General features: G+C 47.8%; 1 protein-coding gene across 4 annotated transcripts in view; it reads left to right on the forward strand.

The window, feature by feature from the left end:
* Nucleotides 1-20,149, forward strand: part of LOC135054886 (zinc finger protein 1 homolog) — a 79,593-nt gene extending 59,444 nt beyond the window's left edge. For all 4 annotated transcript variants that reach the window (XM_063958331.1, XM_063958334.1, XM_063958333.1 and 1 more), the window contains one exon: nt 18,194-20,149. In XM_063958331.1, the coding sequence (XP_063814401.1) occupies nt 18,194-18,786 (593 nt within the window). In that variant the 3' untranslated portion in view covers nt 18,787-20,149. The remainder of the gene's footprint in view (nt 1-18,193) is intronic.
* The last annotated feature ends 719 nt before the right edge of the window (nt 20,150-20,868 follow it).

Raw genomic sequence — 20,868 nt, forward strand, 5'->3', positions numbered from 1 at the left:
CTTTCAGACGGCTAAATTCAAGGGCAAATCCAAGGGTTCTTTTACAGCCTTCAAAGGGAATAGAAGTAAGCCCAGAAAACCCACAGCTGCAGGTTCTCAGGAAAGGCCTCAGGGTCTGCTTCCTCAAAGCCTTCAGCATGACGGTGGAACACACTGCCTGGAAGACAGGCAGGTGGGAGCCCGGTTACGTTGTTTCAGTCACATTTGGGCAACGTCATGCCAGGATCCCTGGGTCACAGATCTTATAGCACAGGGATACAGACTGGAGTTTCAGGAACTCCCACCTCCCAGATTCTTCTAATCCGGCTTACCAGCTTCTCCAGAAGCCAGTTCGACCTTACAAGTAGCAATTCAAAAACTGGTACTGACTTAGGTCATTGTTCCAGTTCCTTTTCACCTGCAAAATAAAGGTTTTTATTCCAACCTGTTTGTGGTACCGAAACCGGACGGTTCGGTAAGGCCCATTTTAAACCTCAAGTCACTGAACCTGTACTTACGGGTGTTCAAGTTCAAGATGGAGTCTCTGAGAGCGGTGATCTCAGGTCTGGAGGAGGGGGAATTCCTCGACATTAAGGATGTGTACCTTCACATTCCGATTTGGCCGCCTCATCAGGCGTATCTAAGGTTTGCACTGCAGGACTGTCACTTCCAGTTTCAGGCCCTGCCATTTGGCCTCTCCACGGCACAGAGAGTTTTCACTAAGGTGATAGCAGAGATGATGTTTCTCCTCCGCAAACGTCATACCATACCTGGACAACCTGCTGATAAAAGCGCCTTCCAGGGAGAGGTTGTTGGACAGCATTGCCCTCTCAACCAGCCTTCTCTAGGATCACGGGTGAATTCTGAACCTGCCAAAAACCCACCTGGAATCTATATACGGAGGCTTCCATTCCTAGGAATGATCCTGGATACAGAGGAACAAAGGGTGTTCCTTCCATTGGAAAAGGCATTGGTAATACAGTCAATGGTGCGGGATGTCCTAAAACCAACCCGGATATCGGTGCATCTGTGCACTCGCTTTCTGGGGAAAAATGGTAGCCTCTGATAATGTCAATTATTACCTTTAAACATGAAGCTATATACTAATACCGTGGAGCCGTTATGGCCATTAGACCACGTGCACGTGCTACGCACTTTGTACGCTATTTGCGTACAGAGTCCCGCACGTGGCGTACACACGCTGCGCTGAGTGTACGGATCACACACAGCGGGCGCACACACAGTGGATAACCTTTAAACCTTGCTAATAAAACACAGTGAGAATATACTTATACTCTAAACCTTAATAACCATGTACTGTAATGTTGTAACTATTAGAACCTTTTGAACAAGGTGTATGGTATTTGAGCAATTGAGTTGCTAAGAAAAGCCCTTTGCAATAAACACTAAAAACACAAGACCTGGTTTGGATTTAAAAACCACAGCAGCTCTAACACCGCCGTGGATGGTTTAGAGAAAAAGGAAAACACAATACAAGTTATACACTACAAACTAACAGGGAAATCTAAACAGAATAACAGAATATACATGCACAATAGCGAACAATCGCAAACAAGAGCGAACAGAATGAGAACAAATGGCGAACAAAATGGATAACAAAATGGCTACAGAGAAATATACATACGTGGGGATGATTCGCAAGCGCGTCCTGGATCCAGCCCTCAGCATTCAGAGAGAAAGCCTTCAGAGAGAGTGAGAGTCTGGCCAGGCAATGGTGGTCTGTATATACACAACATACATTCACAATACAATGGTCCCTATAATCTCATTGTTCATTGGACACAGGAATGTGTCTCCACATTATAGCAAAGGTCATAGGTGGATTTGAACAGGTGGGCTGTGTCTTTCTCCAACTGCTCTGGTGGGAGGTATCCTCAGGATTCCCGCCGCATGTGTAATTTACAGCAAATACAATATATGTTCATAAACTACTTTTGCACATAACTATACGCAGGAGCGAGCGATCCTTTCCTAACCAACACCGAAATGTTACCCTTAAAATATCCTACAGCTGGATACTAGACACCACCTTTCAACCTTTATCTGACCCTTCCTATCATGCAAAGGAGAATCTCTCTGTCCAGGAACCGTTTAAACTAACCATACTTGCTGACATTGTCTAGGGGAATATTTACTACAAAACACACTATATGGGTTAAATATGCTACGATCGAGTCACACGCTAGACGCTTACAAACTCTACCGTAAATGCGCATACCACGCGCGTGATCGCCGGAGCGATCTTACGCAAATTGCGGATATGTGCACGCACGGTAGAGCGTGTGCATTAGGGGTTAGTACAAGGCATATGCATCAGGATATTTTTCGACTTTGACACCTCTTACGAGGCTCTGCAGTACGGAAGGTTTCATGCCAGGCCATTACAGCTGGATCTGTTGGACAAATGGTCCGGATCACATCTTCACATGCACCAGAAGATACGTCTGTCGTCAAAAGCCAGGATTTCTCTTCTATGGTGGCTCCAGACTTCTCACCTGACCGAGGGTCGACTGTTCGGGATTCAAAATTGGATTCAGAGGTTGGGGAGCAGTCACTCAGGGGGAACAGTTCTAAGGTAAATGGTCAAGTCAGGAATCCATTCTCCCGATCAACATTCTGGAACTAAGGGCCATATCCAACGCCCTTCTACAGGCATCGCATCTTCTTCAAGATCACGCCATTCAGGTTCAGTCGGACAATGTGACGGCCGTAACGTACATAAACTGACAGGGCGGAACGAAGATCAGAGCTGCAATGTCAGTGGTAACAAAAATTCTCCTCTGGGCAGAAAGACACGCGGTGGCGCTGTCTGCAATCTTCATTCCAGTAGATCTGCGAAGTGGACTTCCTCAGCAGACACCACCTTCATCCAGGCGAGTGGGGCCTTTACTCGCAGCTGTTCGAGTCCTTAACAAGGCGGTGGGTAATTCCACAGATAGACATGATGGCCTCTCGTCTCAAGAAGAAGCTAAAGCGCTATTGTTCCTGGTCGAGGGACCCACAAGCAGTGGCGGTGGACACTGGTGACTCCATGGGTTTACCAGATGGTTTACATATTTCCACCTCTTCCACTAATCCCAAAAATTCTCAAGAGAATAAAAAGGGAAAAGGTTCGAGCACTACTCATTGCTCCAAATTGGCCGAGAAGGGCCTGGTACGCAGATCGACTGGAATTGCTCCTAGAGGACCCGTTGCCTCTACCCCTGCGAGAGGATCGTCTGTAACAGGGGTCGTTCATCTACAAAGACTTACCGCGGCTACGTTTAACAGCATGGAAGTTGAATGTCAGATTTTAGCCCAGAAAGGCATGCCGAACAAGGTTATTCCAACCCTGATCCATGCTAGGAAAGGGGTAACGTCTAAACATTACCACCGTATTTGGAAAAAATATGTCTCGTGGTGTGAAAACAGGAAATTTCCTGCAGTGGAATTTCAACTGGAACGTTTTCTCCTTTTTCTACAGTCAGGTGTGGATGTGGGCCTACGTTAGAGCTCCTTAAAAGTCCAGATTTTGTCCTTCTCCATTTTCTTCCTGAAACAACTGTCTTCCCTCCCTGAGGTTCAGACATTCTTGAAGGGTGTTCTGCACATCCAGCCGCCCCCCTCGGAACTGGGGGCGTTGTCTCACAAAAGCCCCTATTTGTTTTTTCATGAGGATAGAGCTGAACTCAGAACTTGTCAGCAATTTCTTCCTAAGGTGGTGTCTGCGTTTCATATCAACCAACCTATTGTGGTTCCGGGCCTTACTGACACCTCTGGTACCTCAAAGCCCCTGGATGTTGTGAGGGCTTTGAGGATCTACGTGAAGAGGACAGCTCGTCACAGAAAATCTGACTCGCTGTTTGTTCTCTATGATCTCAAGAAAATTGGGTGTCCTGCTTGAAAGCAGTCTATTGCTCGCTTTATCAGGCTTACTATCCAGCAGGCTTATTCATCGGCAGGATTGCCGGTTCCTAAAGAACAGGCCCACTCTACTAGGTCAGTGGGTTCTTCCTGGGCGGCTGTCCGGGGTGTCTCGGCTTTACAGCTCTGCCGAGCAGCTACTTGTTCAGGATCGAACACGTTTGCTAAGTTTCTCTTTCATCCACTAGGGGACACTGGAGTCCTATACAGTAAGGGTGTGAAGCCTTGAACCGGAGGTGTGGCACAATCTTAATCTTAAATTAGCATTGTCTGCACAGCCGGCTCCTCCCCCTTCACATCCCTCCTCCCTCAGTTTGAAAAATTGTGCTGGAGGCACAACGGTGGAGCACTTGAGCTCCTGACAAAGAAATCTAAAAGGGGCTGCGTAACCCTAATAAAATTGAAGGGACCTGCATCTCTCCACAGGAGATCCTCAAAGAACAACTAATAGTGAGTAGTGGTTCAAGCTTAGGCTAGGGTCTTCCAGTACTAAAAGTTTTTTTTTTTTTTTTTTTTCTCTCTCTCTAGTATAGCTTGTTATAATACAATCCCCTTTATAAAAAATACACAGGGAAAGGCAGGCGACAGTGGCCGGCGCGTGGGACCCTTAGTGCGGCGCGAGACTCAGCCTGTCTTCCCTGTAAACGGGGGGGACGGCAAGGGGGAGGAAGCGCCACTACACAGTACAAAGACCCACGGCCGGAGCGGAGCACAGGCGCCGCTATGGGAGACGGACCCGTCGCGCGTGCCAGCCGGCGGCTACAGGGCGCGCTGCATACTACAGAGACCCACGGCCGGAGCGGAGCACAGGCGCCGCTACGGGAGACGGACCCGTCGCGTGCGCCAGCCGGCGGGTCAGGAGAGCGCTGTAGAGCGGCCACAATGGGTAAACATAAAGCACTTAAATGTTCATTACAGTGCAGCAGAATAACTTTTTTTTTTAATATGAACTTACATTGTGGGGGCCATGTTTCTTCACTTTGGCGCCAGGCTGAGGTGAGGGATGGGTCCTCCCCCTCCAGTAGTGTACATAGGGGAAAGTTTAAGGATAAGGAAACAACTCCCCCTGTTGCACGGCTTGAATAGTGCATGCATTAAGATAGTACAGAGAGAGTTAGGCAACAGCTCCCTCTGCTGGTGAAATGTATATATACAATATGAGGATCTCCTGAAAAGTAATCAAACTTTACAAATTATATTTTCAAGGGACGTCTGTTTCAAAGATCCCGGAGAAAATACACGGAAGCAAGCCAACTCTAACATCGTAGCTGATTTACAGTTGGGGTGTGAGGGTTGCGAGTCGGCTGGTGTTTTAATTTTTTATTTATTTTTTGCCTTTTCCTTTTATAGAGAAAAAGGGGACAGGTAATTCCAGCCGGATCCAATACCTTCGCTTCCGTCATCTCCCAGTCTTTCTCTTCCTAGTTTAAAGGGTGAAAGCGCTGCGTAATACCCTGATAAGGGGTTTTAAAAACAAAAACAACATGTCTAAGGCTACCAAGACCTCAAAGACCTGCTATGTTTGTACGAAATGTAACAAGAAGAGCACACGGGTTGGCAGCTCCGGGGTGTGCGATTCCTGCTTAGACAAGGACGCTCCACCTGGGAGCAGTGCTCTGACTAAGGCTTGGGAAGACAACCTTGCTAATAGGATCTCCAAGGAAATGGCAGAATCCCGCAAACAGCAATCGGAATGGGCTGCGGGATTCTCAAAGACAATGGAGAAATTTCTCATCAAATTAACGCCGCCCGCACACACTGAGACGACTGTGCGCAAGGCTGTTAAAAGAACTCTTCCTATTATACCAGAATCTGAGGAGGAAGAGGGTTTTCTTCTGGATACGGAAGAAGGTGAGTTAATTGAACCTAACCTAGACGCCGATTTTCCTGAAGAAGACTCGGCGATCTCGGGTCTGGATTCCTTAATTGACGCAGTAAAGGACATCCTAAGCTTTAAGGAAGCGGAAGTCAGGGAACCGGAAGATTTCGATTTGTTCGAATCCCAGAAACCGCGTTCAGCAGCGTTCCCCATTCCTAAATCCCTCCAATCTCAAATGGAGGAGGCTTGGAAACAACCTGACAAACGTTTTCAATTTCCGAAACTTTTTCAGGTAACTTACCCCCTACCTAAGGGTGTAATGGACAAGTGGGAGTCTCCACCGGTAGTGGATGCTTCATTAGGAAGATTGTCAAAGAAGACAATCTTGCCAATTCCTAACGTAACTACTTTAAAAGATGCGTCCGACCGAAAAGTTGAAACGGCGTTAAAATCAATGTTTGTAGCAGCGGGTGCAGCGCAGAGACCTGCGATCGTCTGTGCTTGGGTCAACAAGGCCATGGGTGCATGGTCCGGCCGTATTGTACAAGCTATTGAGGAGGAAAATAGCTTAGAAGAGATTACACAGCTGGCGGAACACATTCGAGAATCTGCTTTATACTTGTGTCAAGCTTCTAAGGATATTAGCAGAATAGCATCGCGCATATCTGCATCGGCCATATCGGCTAGAAGGATTTTATGGCTCAGAGAATGGCAAGGTGACTCTGACACCAAGAAGGCGGTAGAATCCATTCCCTTTGGGGGTGAAATGCTGTTCGGACCAGAGTTGGACAAGTGGATTTCGCAGGCTACAGCGGGAAAGTCCACTTTTCTGCCTACTCCTTATACGAGAACCGCTCCACAAACTAGGAGAGGTTATTCGGGACCATCGTTTACTTCATTTAGATCACTGTCCTTTCGAGCCCGAGGTAGGGGTTTCGGTACACAAGCACGCGGGGGCAGAGGTAGAGGCCGCTCGCAAGCAGCAACCAGAAAGCAGGATAAACCTGCTGACAAGACCGTGGCATGACGGCCTCCCAGCTCACCTGGGGTCCCCCTTGGTGGGCGGCCGACTGGAAGGTTTTCAGAACATCTGGGCCAAGACCTCACCAGAGCTTTGGGTGAACAACTTAATCTCTCAGGGATACAAACTGGAATTTCAACAGAGGCCTCACAGTCAGTTTTTTACAACAGGATTGCCTCAGTGCCCTCAAAAAGCAAGGGCACTACGGGCAGCAATTCAAAAATTACTACAAGCAGAGGTCATTATTCCGGTTCCCGCTTCACAGAGAGGAACGGGGTTCTATTCCAATCTTTTTGTCGTGCCAAAACCAGATGGGACGGTCAGACCAATACTCAATTTAAAAGTTTTCAACCAGTTTTTAAAAGTCTACAGATTCAAGATGGAATCAATCCAATCAGTTATTGCAGGCTTAGAACCAAGCGAGTTCATGGTATCCATGGACAAAAGGATGCATATCTGCATATCCCAATCTGGACTCCTCACCAGGCTTACTTACGGTTCGCACTGGTGGCGGAGCACTACCAATTCCGGGCCTTGCCGTTCGGTCTAGCGTCAGCCCCAAGAATTTTCACAAAGATCATGGCGATCATGGTGGCAGGACTGAGACTGTTGGGGGTCACGATTATACCTTATCTGGACGATTTACTGATCAAAGCTCCATCTCAGAATCGACTGCTCAAGGATGTTCGGACATCCCATCAATTTCTAATTCAACATGGATGGATTGTCAACTTCCAAAAGTCCAACCTCATACCGACTCAACGGATTCAATTCCTCGGTCTCATCTTGGACACGGTCCTATTACGTGTGTTCCTACCAGAGAACAAGGTACAGGACCTCCAGAGATTAGTGGCTCAGGTACTGAGGACACAGACCGTTTCTCTGCACCTCTGTGTCCAACTTCTCGGGAAGATGGTGGCGTCGTTCGAAGCTCTCCAGTACGGCAGACTTCATTCCCGACCATTCCAAATGAACCTCATTGCTCAGGGAGCAGGCTCGCACTGGCTTCTCCATCGGAGAATTCGACTTCAACCACAAGTACGGGTCTCCTTGATATGGTGGTCTTTACACAAGAACCTTACAGCCGTCAAGAAATGCGGCATTTGGGATTGGAAGATCTTGACGACGGACGCCAGTCTCAGAGGTTGGGAAGCCGTCCTAGACGACCATCAGTTTCAGGGACGGTGGACGCTACAGGAAAGCAAATTGCCCATAAATATCCTCGAATTAAGAGCAGTCTACAATGCCCTTCTCCTAGCAGAAGACCTAGTCATGAATCAAAACATCAGGATTCAGTCAGACAATGTCACGACGACTGCTTACATAAACCGTCAAGGAGGAACAAAGAGCAGGATGGCGTTAAAGGAGGCCACAAAGATCTTGTGGGCAGAAAGAAGACACATCATTCTCTCCGCAGTGTTCATTCCAGGTGTGGAGAACTGGGAAGCAGATTACCTCAGTCCAGGGCCGGTGCAAGGTCTTTCTGCACCCTAGGCAAAGCTTCAGGGTAGTGCCCCCTAACTTGCAAAACCACCACCATCTCCTGGAGGGGAGATGCAGGTGGCCACTAGGAGGGCTTGGGTGAATTGCATCATCATATATATATATATATATAATGTGTTCACTCTAGGCTGTTTTAGCAGGGCGCCGCGCCCTGCCCGTTTTTTAGCAGGCAAAACCCGCCCTGCCCCTTTTGCGGCGCCCTGCTAGAACAGCCGCCCGCTTCCTGCCCTCCCGGCGTGTATAAATGCCGTGCGCATGCGCGCGGCATCCATTCACGCATTGGGAGAGGGCTGGGGGCCACAGACGCTCTCTATAGTAGCGTCTGTGGGCCGCACCGCCCCCTAAAATGACGTAAGCGTGGCCACGCCCCTAATTTGCGTGGCCGCGTCCCCATTTCGGCCGCGCGCGCTCACATGTGCCCCCGGAGTCCGGCGCCCTGCCCCTTTTCACTCCTAGAGTGAACACTATATATATATATATATATATATATATATATATATATATATATACACAGAGAAAAGGGACAACACTCAAGGACTTTTAAAGTGACATATTGTAAACAAAATCACAATTTTTTTTCACTTTACAGTTCCTTGTGTGCCGTCTATTCTTTATATACTGTATAATACTGTATATGGGGTTGGGTACAGCATGCCTCCAGTCAGAATACCGACAGCGGCATCTCGACCACAATAATACCGACATTTTGAATGAAATTAACCTTACACTAGCCCTCCCGCGAGCCTAACCATAACCCCCTGGCATACTAACATTCAGGATGCCAGCTGTCGGGATTCTGGCGTCAGCATTCTGACAGGTGTCGGGATTCTGGTACCAGTATTCCAGCAATCCGTCAACCAGGATTCCAACTACATCCCTTTAATTGTATGTGTATATGTACATATATACGCACAGAGATACTGTATGTATATTTGTAAGCTTCTTATTGTCTTCCATCCCTCCATCTGTAAGTTCATTACTGACCCGCATACAGAGACATACTTTAGTTTTTTCCTAGATGAATTCAGTGGTGCCCCCCAGTTGCTGGCGCCCCTAGGCAGCCGCCTAAAGCTGCCTAATGGTAGAGCCGGCCCTGCCTCAGTCGCCAGGACATGCATCCGGGGGAGTAGTGCCTTCACCCACGGATTTTCAGCATGATTGTGAGAAGATGGGGTCTACCTCAGGTGGACCTCATGGCGTCTCGACAAAACCATCAACTGCCCAGATATGTGTCAAGAACTCGAGATCCAGCAGCAGAAGGAGTGGACGCATTAACACTTCCGTGGTGTTACAAAAGGGTTTACATATTTCCACCATTCCCACTCATACCCAGGGTTCTGAAAAGAGTAAAGCGGGAACGAGTGTGGGTTATTCTAATCGCACCAGATTGGCCCCGCAGGAGTTGGTACACCGACCTGCGAGGGTTACTTGCGGAAGATCCTTGGAGGTTACCTCAGAGAGAGGACCTGCTATCTCAGGGACCGTTCCTACACCCCGACCTAAACAGGCTGCGTTTGACGGCGTGGCTATTGAAACCCGGATCTTAAGAAACAGAGGGATCCCACGAACGGCCATTCCTACAATGATTGCCGCTAGGAAGCCGGTCACAGCCAGGCACTACTACAGAATTTGGAGACGGTACATGGCTTGGTGTCAGGAACGGGGATGGAATTCATCAAACTTCCATTTATCGCGACTTCATACTGTTCCTTCAGGCCGGTCTAGAGGGAGGACTCAGATTGGGCTCTTTGAAGGTTCAGATTTCGGCTCTCTCCATCCTTTTTCAACAGCGGCTAGCATCCTTGCCAGAGATTCAAACCTTTTTACAGGGGGTTCTGAGGATTCAACCTCCTTTTCGTCCTCCCACGGCACCATGGGACTTAGGTTTGGTGTTAGAATATTTGAAGTCACCGACTTTTGAGCCATTGACAAGTACAGACCTGAAATATCTTTCTTGGAAGGTCACGTTATTACTTGCCTTGGCTTCGGCTAGGCGAGTTTCTGAGTTGGGAGCCTTATCCTGTAAGAGTCCTTTCTTAGTTTTTCATGAGGATAGGGCGGAACTCTGTACAAGAGCAGACTTCCTTCTGAAGGTGGTGTCGGGGTTTCATGTAAACCAGCCAATAGTGGTCCCATCTTTCCAGGGTCTCACAGATGAGGACGTGTCCTTGGATGTTGTCCGAGCTTTACGGGTATACGTACAGGTTACGTCATCTTTCAGAAAGTCGGACCATTTGTTTGTTCTTTATGATGGGCCAAAGAAGGGTTGGCCGGCCTCTAAGCAGACTTTGTCCAGATGGATTAGACTTGCCATTCGGCAGGCTTATATTTCCTGTGGAAAACGGGTTCCGGTTCAGACGGGTGCTCATACTACCCGATCAGTGGGTGCCTCGTGGGCGGCTGCCAGGGGTGCTTCCACTGCTCAACTTTGCAGAGCGGCGACGTGGTCTTCAGCCCACACGTTCGCAAAATTTTACAAGTTTGATACTTTTGCGTCCGGAGATTCTAAGTTCGGACGTTTAGTTTTGCAGGCCACCGACAGCACTCCCTCCCTGGGGGAAAACTTGGGGACGTCCCCTACTGTATAGGACTCCAGTGTCCCCTAGTGGATGAAAGAGAAGAGAGGATTTTGGTACTTACCGATAAATCCATTTCTCTGAATCCTCTAGGGGACACTGGACGCCCGCCTCGGTGCTGTCAACCTGCTGTGTTCAAAGTTCTTGTTTTAAACAGTTCGTGCAAACAGCGTTAGCTGTTCGGTTAAGAGTTCTTGGTCGCTGTTTGATATGTTGTACGGTTCGGTTCCTCGGCATGGGCTATAGTGTCATGTCCTATTCTCTCAGTCACATTTTTCAAACTGAGGGAGGAGGGATGTGAAGGGAGAGGAGCCGGCTGTGCAGACGATGCTAATTTAAGATTGTGCCACACCTCCGGTTCAAGGCTTCACACCCCTACTGTATAGGACTCCAGTGTCCCCTAGAGGATTCAGAGAAATGGATTTATCGGTAAGTACCAAAATCCTCTTTTTACAAGTTCGATACGTTGACCTCTGAGGACCTTCAGTTTGTTCAGTCAGTTCTGCAGGAACCTCAGCACTCTCCCAATCGGGTTGGGAGCTTTGGTACATCCCCATGGTACTAATGTGGACCCCAGTATTCTCTAGGACGTAGGAGAAAATAGGATTTTAATTACCTACCGGTAAATCCTTTTCTCGTAGTCCGTAGAGGATACTGGGCGCCCGCCCGTTGCTTCGTTTTTCTGCCCTGTTACTTGGTTAAATATTATTGTTGGTTCAGCTGTTGCTGTTCCTGTTCAAGTTTGGTTAGCATGGCTTTCCTCTTGTATGTGTGAGCTGGTTCGAATCTCACCACTGTTCAGTTAAATCCTTCTCTCGAAGTATGTCCGTCTCCGCGGGCACAGTTTCTAGACTGAGTCTGGTAGGAGGGGCATAGAGGGAGGAGCCAACCCACACTTGATTTTTTTAAAGTGCCCATGGCTCCTAGTGGACCAGTCTATACCCAATGGTACTAATGTGGACCCCAGTATCCTCTACGGACTACGGGAAAAGGATTTACCGGTAGGTAATTAAAATCCTATTGTTCTCCTTTAATGGTGTAAGCACTATATATGTTTTTGAGAGATGTATTAGAAACTGCGCCCCCTTCCGCTACTCGTACCCTGTGCCTGGTTCTCCTCACCTGCTCTTTCATGTCTCCTTTGCTGGCAGTGGTAGAGGCTTGAGTGGGTATGCATGCAGCGCAGCAGCGGGGATGAAGAGGACCGGGAACTAGGAGGGTAAGTATAAAGGGATGGCGGGGGCAGAGTGGGTGAGTTGACCCAGCAGATATCAGGTCCATTTATTTATTCAAGGACTCTTAAAGTTATGCATGAATTGCATGCTTAAAATGTGCTGCTACGGATTCAGTATTTTGTGCTGGCAGACGGGATGCTGGCTGTCCATATCCCGACAGCAGCAACCCGCCCGCCAGAATGGCAGCAGTGAGGTGCGCGCGAAGAGTCCCCTTGCGGTCTCGCTGCACTCACCACAGGATCTATTCCAACTCGTGGGTGTCGTGGACACGCACAAGTGGAAATAGCCCTGCTGCTCCGGGATTCTAGCTGGCGGCATTGCCGGCTGGCGGGATTCCGGTGTCGTCATCCTGACAGCCGGCAAATTAAACTCATCCTGCTGCTACATCTGAGACATTTTGTCAGAAAATATGAACAATTTTGCTTGGGTGTGGATCATAGGGTCAACAGTCATTAGGTCGACCCTCATTAGGTCGACACGGAAAAGGTGAACATGAGTTTTTTTATATATATATTTTGGTATCGTTTTCTTCATAAAGTGACCGGGAACCCCAATTAGTGCACAGTGTCCCCTCGCATGGGGAAGCGGGGGTCGGGGCGGTTACCAGTCTCTTCAGGCGTCAGAGCCGCTTCCCCCCCTGCAGGACCACCGTCCTGAGAGGTGGTTGTACAGCGGGGCACTGCGCCTTAGCGGTCACAATCGCAGCATGCCGCACACCCCTAACATTGCCTGAAGGTGAGAAGAGTGGTGAGTACAAACCGGGGGCCCCACTAGGGGGGATCCCCCGGTTCTTGGTGCGGCGCAAATCCAGGGCGGCATACGGGACCCTCCCTGGGGAAATCCGTTATAGCCCCCCTGTGTACACTGGCAGCGATAGTGAAAACTAGCACTTATGTGATGTTTTACACTTTTATATGGAGACTTTGCCAGTATAAATATCTGTAGAGCTCCTGCGTCATTACAGGGGGCGGAGCTTCCTCAGAGCAGGACCAGCGACGTTTTGGCGACTTCCTCTGCTTACAGCTGCAGCAGCAGGCGCACACACCTCCTCCAGACACTCAGAAACTGGTACAGGGGTGTAGCAGAAAGGGAGAGCCGCTATTGTACACAATCTGTGTCCCGAAAAGGACAAAAACTCTGGTGTTACACCGTGATAAAACAGCTTGCAGTCTAACTGGGGATCCTTAGCTTGGGTGTGCTGCTCCTTCCTCTGTGTCTCCCTCTCACATACAGTAAGGACAGGCTTGCTTTTGTATAAGTCTGTGTGTATGTGTTTATAAGTGTTGTCTACCATAAACATGGTAAAACATCAATTATGCAGTGTATGTCACACAAAATTCTCTCCCTCAAGCACTGGTTCCATATCATGTGAGCAATGCAGCCAGTCCTCACAACTCAGTGAGGGGGCTGGGGGGGAGGGTCAAGAGCCTTCCTGGCTAGGTGCCATAAAATCCATGATGACAGACATGTCATCTCAGCTCACTGCTAATTCACTGAAGACACAACAACTGCAGCAGGCGGATGATAAACAGCCCCCCCCCCTCCCTAAATCAGGACCACTAAAACATGGGTTACCTGCTTTACTCTCAGAATCTGATGAGGAGATACAGGAGGAGGGGGAGGAATTGAATCCGGTTACTGGGGATTCCCCTTCTTTACAGGGTATTGAGCCCCTCATACTTGCTGTAAGGGACGTGTTAATACTCCCTCTAGAGGACGCTGCAGCACAGCAGTCGTTTTTCTTAGCAGGGAACAAAATCAGTGTCACTTTCCCTGATTCTGCAGAACTGGATGACCTGTTTAAGTTAGCCTGGAAAAATACAGATAAGAAATACCATGTGACAAAACGATTTTTGCACACTTTGCCATTTGGGAAACTGGGAAGAACCCCCGGCCGTAGTCGTACCAGTCTCTCGCCTATCTAAAAAGGCGGTACTACCAGCTCTGGGCTCCTTTACCATAAAGGACCCTGGGGATAGGAAAATAGAAACTACACTGAAATCTATTTACACAGCGGCTGGTATATCACAAAGACAGGTCATAGCGGGTTGCTGGATGACTCATGCCATTTATACTGTACGTGTGCTACTCAAATTCAGGAGGGCCTCTCGGGGGATATGTCCCTGGTCACACTGCGGTGACTCTCCTAAAACACATTCAAGACACTGCACGCGTCCTGTGCGACTCTCTCAAGGAGATGGGCAATATTAATACTAGGACCTCTGCTATGGCATTGTCGGCGCGCAGACCTTTGTGGCTGCGTCAGTGGATAGCGGACGCAGATTCCAAGCGCAGCGTAGAGTCTCTTCCTTTTCCAGGGGATTGGGTCTTTGGGGTTGAGTTGGATACGTGGGTTTTCAAGGTTACTGCGGGAAAATCCAAATTTTTACCCTCTGGGCATTGCTGGCTAGGCGTTACTACCTGGGGCCCCCTACCCAGTCCTTTCGATCTGCCAGGTTCAGATCAAGAGCCAGAAGCGACTCCACCGCGGCGAGAGGCACCAGAGTTAAGACACGAAAACCAGCCGCCGCAGGTTCTCAGGAACAAAGCACCAGTTCAGCTGCCACTAAGGCCCCAGCATGACAGTGCCTCCCCACCCCCCGAGGGGACCTCGAGGTGGGAGCTCGACTGCGTCACTTCAGCCTAGTCTGGGAAAGCTCCTGCCAGGATGCATGGGTAAGAGACCTCATTTCTCAGTGATACAAGCTGGAATTCTACGGTGCTCCTCCCCAACGATTTTTCAAATCAAGCTTGCCAGTTTTGGAGATTACACGAGTCACGCCGCAACAGGCCATCCAAAAGTTGGTCCAGTCCCAAGTCATTCTGCCAGTACCACTACAACAGGGAAAGCGTTACTACTCCAACCTGTTTGTGGTACCGAAACCGGACGGTTCGGTAAGGCCCATTTTGAATCTAAAGTCCTTGAACCCTTACCGAAAGGTTTTAAAGTTCAAGATGGAATCCTTGTGAGCAGTGATTGCGGGTCTGGAAGTTCATGGTCTCGCTAGATATAAAAGACGCTTATCTCCATATTCCAATTTGACTGCCTCACCAGGCTTACCTGCGGTTCGCCCTGCTGAACGATCACTACCAGTTCCAGGCGCTATCCTTTACTCTGTCCACAGCTCCGAGGGTCTTCACAAAGGTAATGGCGGAAACAATGTTCCAGCTCTGAGTCCAGGTGGTAAACGTCGTCCCTTACCTGGACGATCTCTTGATAAAAGCAAGATCCCGGGGAGCTTCCATTGCTCAGTAATATACCGCACTATTCAGCTTATGTCACAACATGGGTGGATTCTCAATTTGCAGAAGTCCCACCTGGATCCTACTCAGCAGCTTCTGTTCCTGGGAATGTTTCTGGACACAGTAGCTCAGAAAGTATTTCTCCCATAAGACAAAGCAAGGATGCTTCAGGAAACGGTCAGAGCGGTCCTACGGCCTCATATGTGGTGATCCAGTACGGAAGGTTCCATGCCAGAACATTTCACTTGAATCTCCTGAGCAAGTGGTCTGGATCACATCTATAGATGCATCGGATTATACGGTTATCACCTCAGGCCAGGATTTCCCTCCTGTGGTGGCTGCAGTCCTCAAACCTACTGCAAGGTTGGAGTTTTGGGATTCAGGATTGGATCCTCCTCACGACAGATGCAAGTCTGAGGGGTTAGGGAGCTGTCACCCAAGGGGCTCAGTTCCAGGCAGGTGGTCAGCCCACGAAGCCCTACTTCCGATCAACATTCTGGAACTTTGGTGATCTACAACGCTCTGCTTCAGGCCTCTCCTCTGCTCCGGGATCGAGCTGTTCAGGTTCAGTCGGACAACGCCACGGCTGTGGCTTATATCAATCAACAAGGAGGGACAAAAAGCATAGCCTGCATGCGAGAGGTATCACGGATACTCCTCTGCACGGGAAGAAATGCAAGAGCAATGTCGGCCATATTCATTCCATGGGTGGACAACTGGGAGGCAGACTTGCTCAGTCGTCACGATCTCCACCCGGGGGAGTGGGGCCAACACCAGCAGGTGTTTCAACAAATCATCAATCTGTGGGGCTATCCACAGATAGACATGATGGCATTTCGGCTCAACAAGGGACCCTCAGGCAAGGGCAGTAGATGCACTGACGACGCCTTGGCCTTACTGGCTGGTCTACCTGTTTCCTCTGCTTCCGAGGGTGCTAAAGCAAATCAGGAATCAGAGTCCAGGCAATTCTGATTGCCCCAGATTGGCCTCCAAGGGCGTGGTATTCGGATCTTCTGGACATGTCCGTAAAAGACCCTTGGCCTATGCCAATGAGAAGAGATCTTCTTCAACAAGGACCATTCGTCTACCTGGACTTACGGCGACTTCGTTTGATGGCATGGAGGTTGAGCGGAACATCCTAGCTCTGAAAAGGCCTTTCCAAAAAGGTTATTGCAACTATGGTTCAGGCCAGAAAGCCTGTGACGTCAAAAGACTTATCATCATATTTGGAAACGATATGTCTTGTGTGAAGAGCGCAAGTATCCTCCTGTGAAATTCAGCCTGGGACATTTTTTACGTTTCCTGCAGGCTGGTGTGGATATGGGCTTACATCTGGGCTCCCTTAAGGTTCAGATTTCAGCCCTCTCTGTTTCCTTCCAGAGGAAGTTGGCAATGTTGCCAGAATTGCAAGGAGTACTTCACATACAGCCTCCCTTTGTGCCACCAACAGCACCCTGGGATTTGAATGTGGTTTTGGATTTTCTACAATCCTCCTGGTTTGAACCACTGATGAAAGTAGAAGTCAAGTACCTTACATGGAAGACGGTAATGTTATTGGCCCTGGCTTCTGCTAGACGTGTCTCAGAATTGGGGACTTATCATGTAAAAGTCCTTACTTGGTCTTTTACGAAGACAGCAGAGCTCAGGACTCTGCAGCAGTTCCGGCCGAAGGTTGTCTCTGCATCCACTTGAACCAACCTATTGTGCTACCGTCTAATTTTGGCACTTCTGCTTTTCCGGAGGCGTTGGATGCTGTGCGAGCCTTGAAGATCTAGGTTAAGAGAACGGCTTGGATCAGAAAGACGAATTCCCTGTTTGTGCTTTATGAGCAGAAAAAGGGTTGCCATGCTTCTAAGCAGTCCATTGCATGTTGGCTTAGGCTTACTATCCAACAGGCCTATGTGTCGGTAGCCTTACCTGTTCCACAGTCTCTGAAGGCCCACTCTACAAGATCAGTGGGGTCTTCCTGGGCGGCTGCCCGTGGAGTCTCGGCCTTGCAACTATGCTGAGCTGCTACCTGGTTGGGGAAGAACACCTTTGTGAAGTTATACAAGTTTGATACCTGGCCAAAGAGGATACCCAGTTTGGGCAGGCGGTGCTGCAGATGTCTCCACACGTTCCCGCCCGTTCTGGAAGCTTTGGGACGTCCCCATCGTACGAAGTCCCCAGTATCCCTTATGGATGCTAGAGAAAATTAAGGATTTTAAATACTTACCGGTAAATCCTTTTTTTGTAGTCCGTAATGGATACTGGGCGCCACCTTTCTGCAGGTGGTTTCTTATCTAGAAGTTTACCTGTTCAGCTGTTGCTGTTTGGTTGCCAGCCGTTGCTGGTCAGTTTATGTTGTGGTGTGCTGGTGTGTGAATCTCACCACTCATTATTGTTACGTTCCTTCTCTCAAGTATGTCCATTCTCCTTCGGGCACTATTTTACCTATAACTGCCTGTGGGAGGGGGCATAGAGGGGAGGAGCCAGCACAACCAGTTGAAGAAATTTAAAGTGCATCGGCTCCTTTGGACCCCGTCTATATCCCATCATACTAAGTCTCCTGTATCCCTTATGGACTATGAGAAAAGGATTAATGGTAGGTATTTAAAGTCCTATTTTTTTATGTTTGGAGTTTTCTTTTAAGGTTTGATAAAAATCTGGATGACTGATTACTTTTGCAGTCTACTAGGTAACAAACACACTATACTCAATGGTGTGACATAAAGTATAATTGCTATTCTTTGTGTTTGAAAATGTCCGCTTTCTCGGATTAAGTTTTCCTTTGAAACATGTATTTTATTTTTTTCTATGAAAGCACTAACAGCAATAACTACCAATGAGCCATTACCTGAACATATTATATGTAAGTTTTATGTATTATAGTGCAGACATTTCTGTTTTACAGATGTCCTTAATAGGAAAGTCTGCCCTGATCGTGGGACAACGGAAAACTACCAGCAAATGCAAACTCCACCACTTCAGAAAACTTCGGGCTGTGCCACAGAATCTGCAGTGGGTCAGAAGTTCATGACCTTTAATCGTAGAATGGTGGAGGGAGATAAACCCTTTTCGTGTGCTGACTGTGGAGGTCTCTTCAAGCATAAGTCTAGTCTTGTCCTGCACCGGCGAATTCATTCGGGAGAAAAGCCATATTCTTGTTCTGAATGCGGGAAACAGTTTATACAGAAGGCTAATTATATCCGCCACCAGAGACTTCACACAGGCGAAAAGCCATATAAATGTACTGAATGCGGAAAGCTTTATGCGCAGAAGCAAAGTCTGGTCATGCATCAGAAGTTTCACGCTGAAAATGAACCATTTTCCTGCCCCGAATGTGGGGAGAACTTCATGCGTCAGTCGCATCTGGTCACCCACAGGAAAACTCACAAGGGTTTAAGGCGGTATACCTGTCCTGATTGTGGAGATTTTTTTATGCTAAGGTCGAGTCTGGTCATACATCAGAAGGTTCACCGTGCCGAGAGGCCATTTTGTAGCTGAGGAACACAACTGCAAAACCTGAGCATACTGAAATCTTGTCTTTTTTGAACTTTTTCGACTCCTTCTGGAAAATATGATATATATCTGCAGATCTTTAACATTATTCATATTTTATTCTTCTAAATAGATGGGGTTTAGTATTTTTAGAAACACTCTAGCTAAAACGCTAACGTTCAGGTTTCCACAACAGGGCAACACCAGGACTGGTTGCGGCCTTGTCAACTGCCTTGGCCTAATGCACCGTTACATTTGGTAAAGGTGGAGAGAGTATCTGTTATGGAAATTTGTTCTCAGTTGCATGGTCACATAAATATTAACATTTTAATTAAAATAGCTGCCTTTGCTATTTTTGTTTTTGGTCTAGAGTGAGGCTACACATACGTAACAAATACGGAGAGCTGCTTAGTGAATACTGAGCTGTACCATAGAGGACAGGAGGGAGCTCAGAAAACCATACTCTGCATTTCCGTAATCAAGGGACAGATTTATTAAGCCTGGAGAAGTGATAAAGCACTGAAGAGTGGAAGGTGATAACGCATCAGCCAATAAGCTCCTGTCAATTTACATATTGGAGCTGATTGGCTGGTGCGTTACCACCATGCACTTATCACCGCTTTATCACTTCTCCAGGCTTAATACATCTGCCCCCAAGTTCTGAATAGTAGAAAAAACAGTTCAAAGTCACAGTAAATGGGTGAATAAAGGATCTGTAGAAATGACAATGATGGGCAGCAGAGGCACATTAATAAGTCACGTGACTGTCCACCCCATATTAATTGATAAACACTGTCCTATTTCAACATCTTAGAAAAGTATAGCTATATTTTTTACCTGAATTATGAGGAAGATAAAGCTGGTATAATGTAGAGGAGATTTATGAAATCTTGGAGAGAGAGGCTGGAGAGAGATAAAGTGGTCTACTTACTAAGCCTTGGATGGAGATAAAGTAGGTGGAGATACAGTATAAAACCCAGCCCGTGACATGGCAGTTAGGAGATGATTGGCTGGTACTTTTTCTCCGTCCACTTTATCTCCACCCAAGGCTTAGTAAATAGACCCCAAAGTAGTAACCAATCAGCTCCTTACTGTCATGTTACAGGCTGTGTTTGAAAGATTACAGGAGCTGGTTGGTTAATACTATGATGCATATTCATGAAGCAGTGAAATGTGAATCAGTGAAACCAATCAGCATTGAAGTAACATTTCTCATTTGCATACTGTAAAATTATACAGGCCACTGTCTCACTTCTTCTCCCCCTAAACCTGACTTTTAAATATATTTCTTTTGTTATTTTGCCTAAGAAATATTCATCCCATCCAATGATGCGGCTAATTTAGAAAAAAATTAATTTGTCATCTCTTATATTTGTATTTTTGTTTTATTTTGCTTTTCCTTCCCACTGCTATTTGTAGAATTTGTATCTGTCACTTTAGGTATTTATTTTGTAGGTGTTTGCTGTAGTCCTTCCTCCATCATGTGACAGTCATGTGTAGATCTGGTGCAGGTATCTTCCTGATGAAAAGGCTTGTATTTCAACAGGTCTATCAGTGATCGCGGTGCGTGAAAAAAATTGTGGGTCCCAGGGACCCTTAACTTCAAAAAAATGTGGCTCCTACTCCACTATTTCTGGGTGCTATTACATATTATGTGGGGAGAGGCAGTGAATATTTGGTTAGAGATGGAGTAGAGGCAGGGAGAAGTTAGGTTGAGCTTGGGGTAGAGGGTGTAAGGGCAAACAGTGCTGGGGGCAGGGAAGGGGGTAAGTGCAGACAGCAGTTGGGATAGTACTGAGGGGCAAGGAAGGAGCTACAGGTAGGCAGATACATTAGTGTGTGTAACATATGTGTTCCTGGGTTGGGTATAATTTACTGGCGGTTGGGATGCTGGCGTTCAGTATACCAACGCCGGCATCCCGACAATTGAAATCCCGACAGTTCTGTTCTCCCTTACCACTTAACCCTCTCTTCCCGCAACCTTACCCTAGCCTTCCCCTTTGGTGCCTTAACCTAACCTCCCCCCCTTGTTGCCTATACCTAACCCCACATTCCCGCAGCCTAACCATAACCCTTCCCCCTTGGTGT

The sequence above is a fragment of the Pseudophryne corroboree genome, chromosome 3, assembly GCF_028390025.1.
Source record: "Pseudophryne corroboree isolate aPseCor3 chromosome 3, aPseCor3.hap2, whole genome shotgun sequence".
Classification (NCBI taxonomy): Eukaryota; Metazoa; Chordata; class Amphibia; order Anura; family Myobatrachidae; genus Pseudophryne; species Pseudophryne corroboree.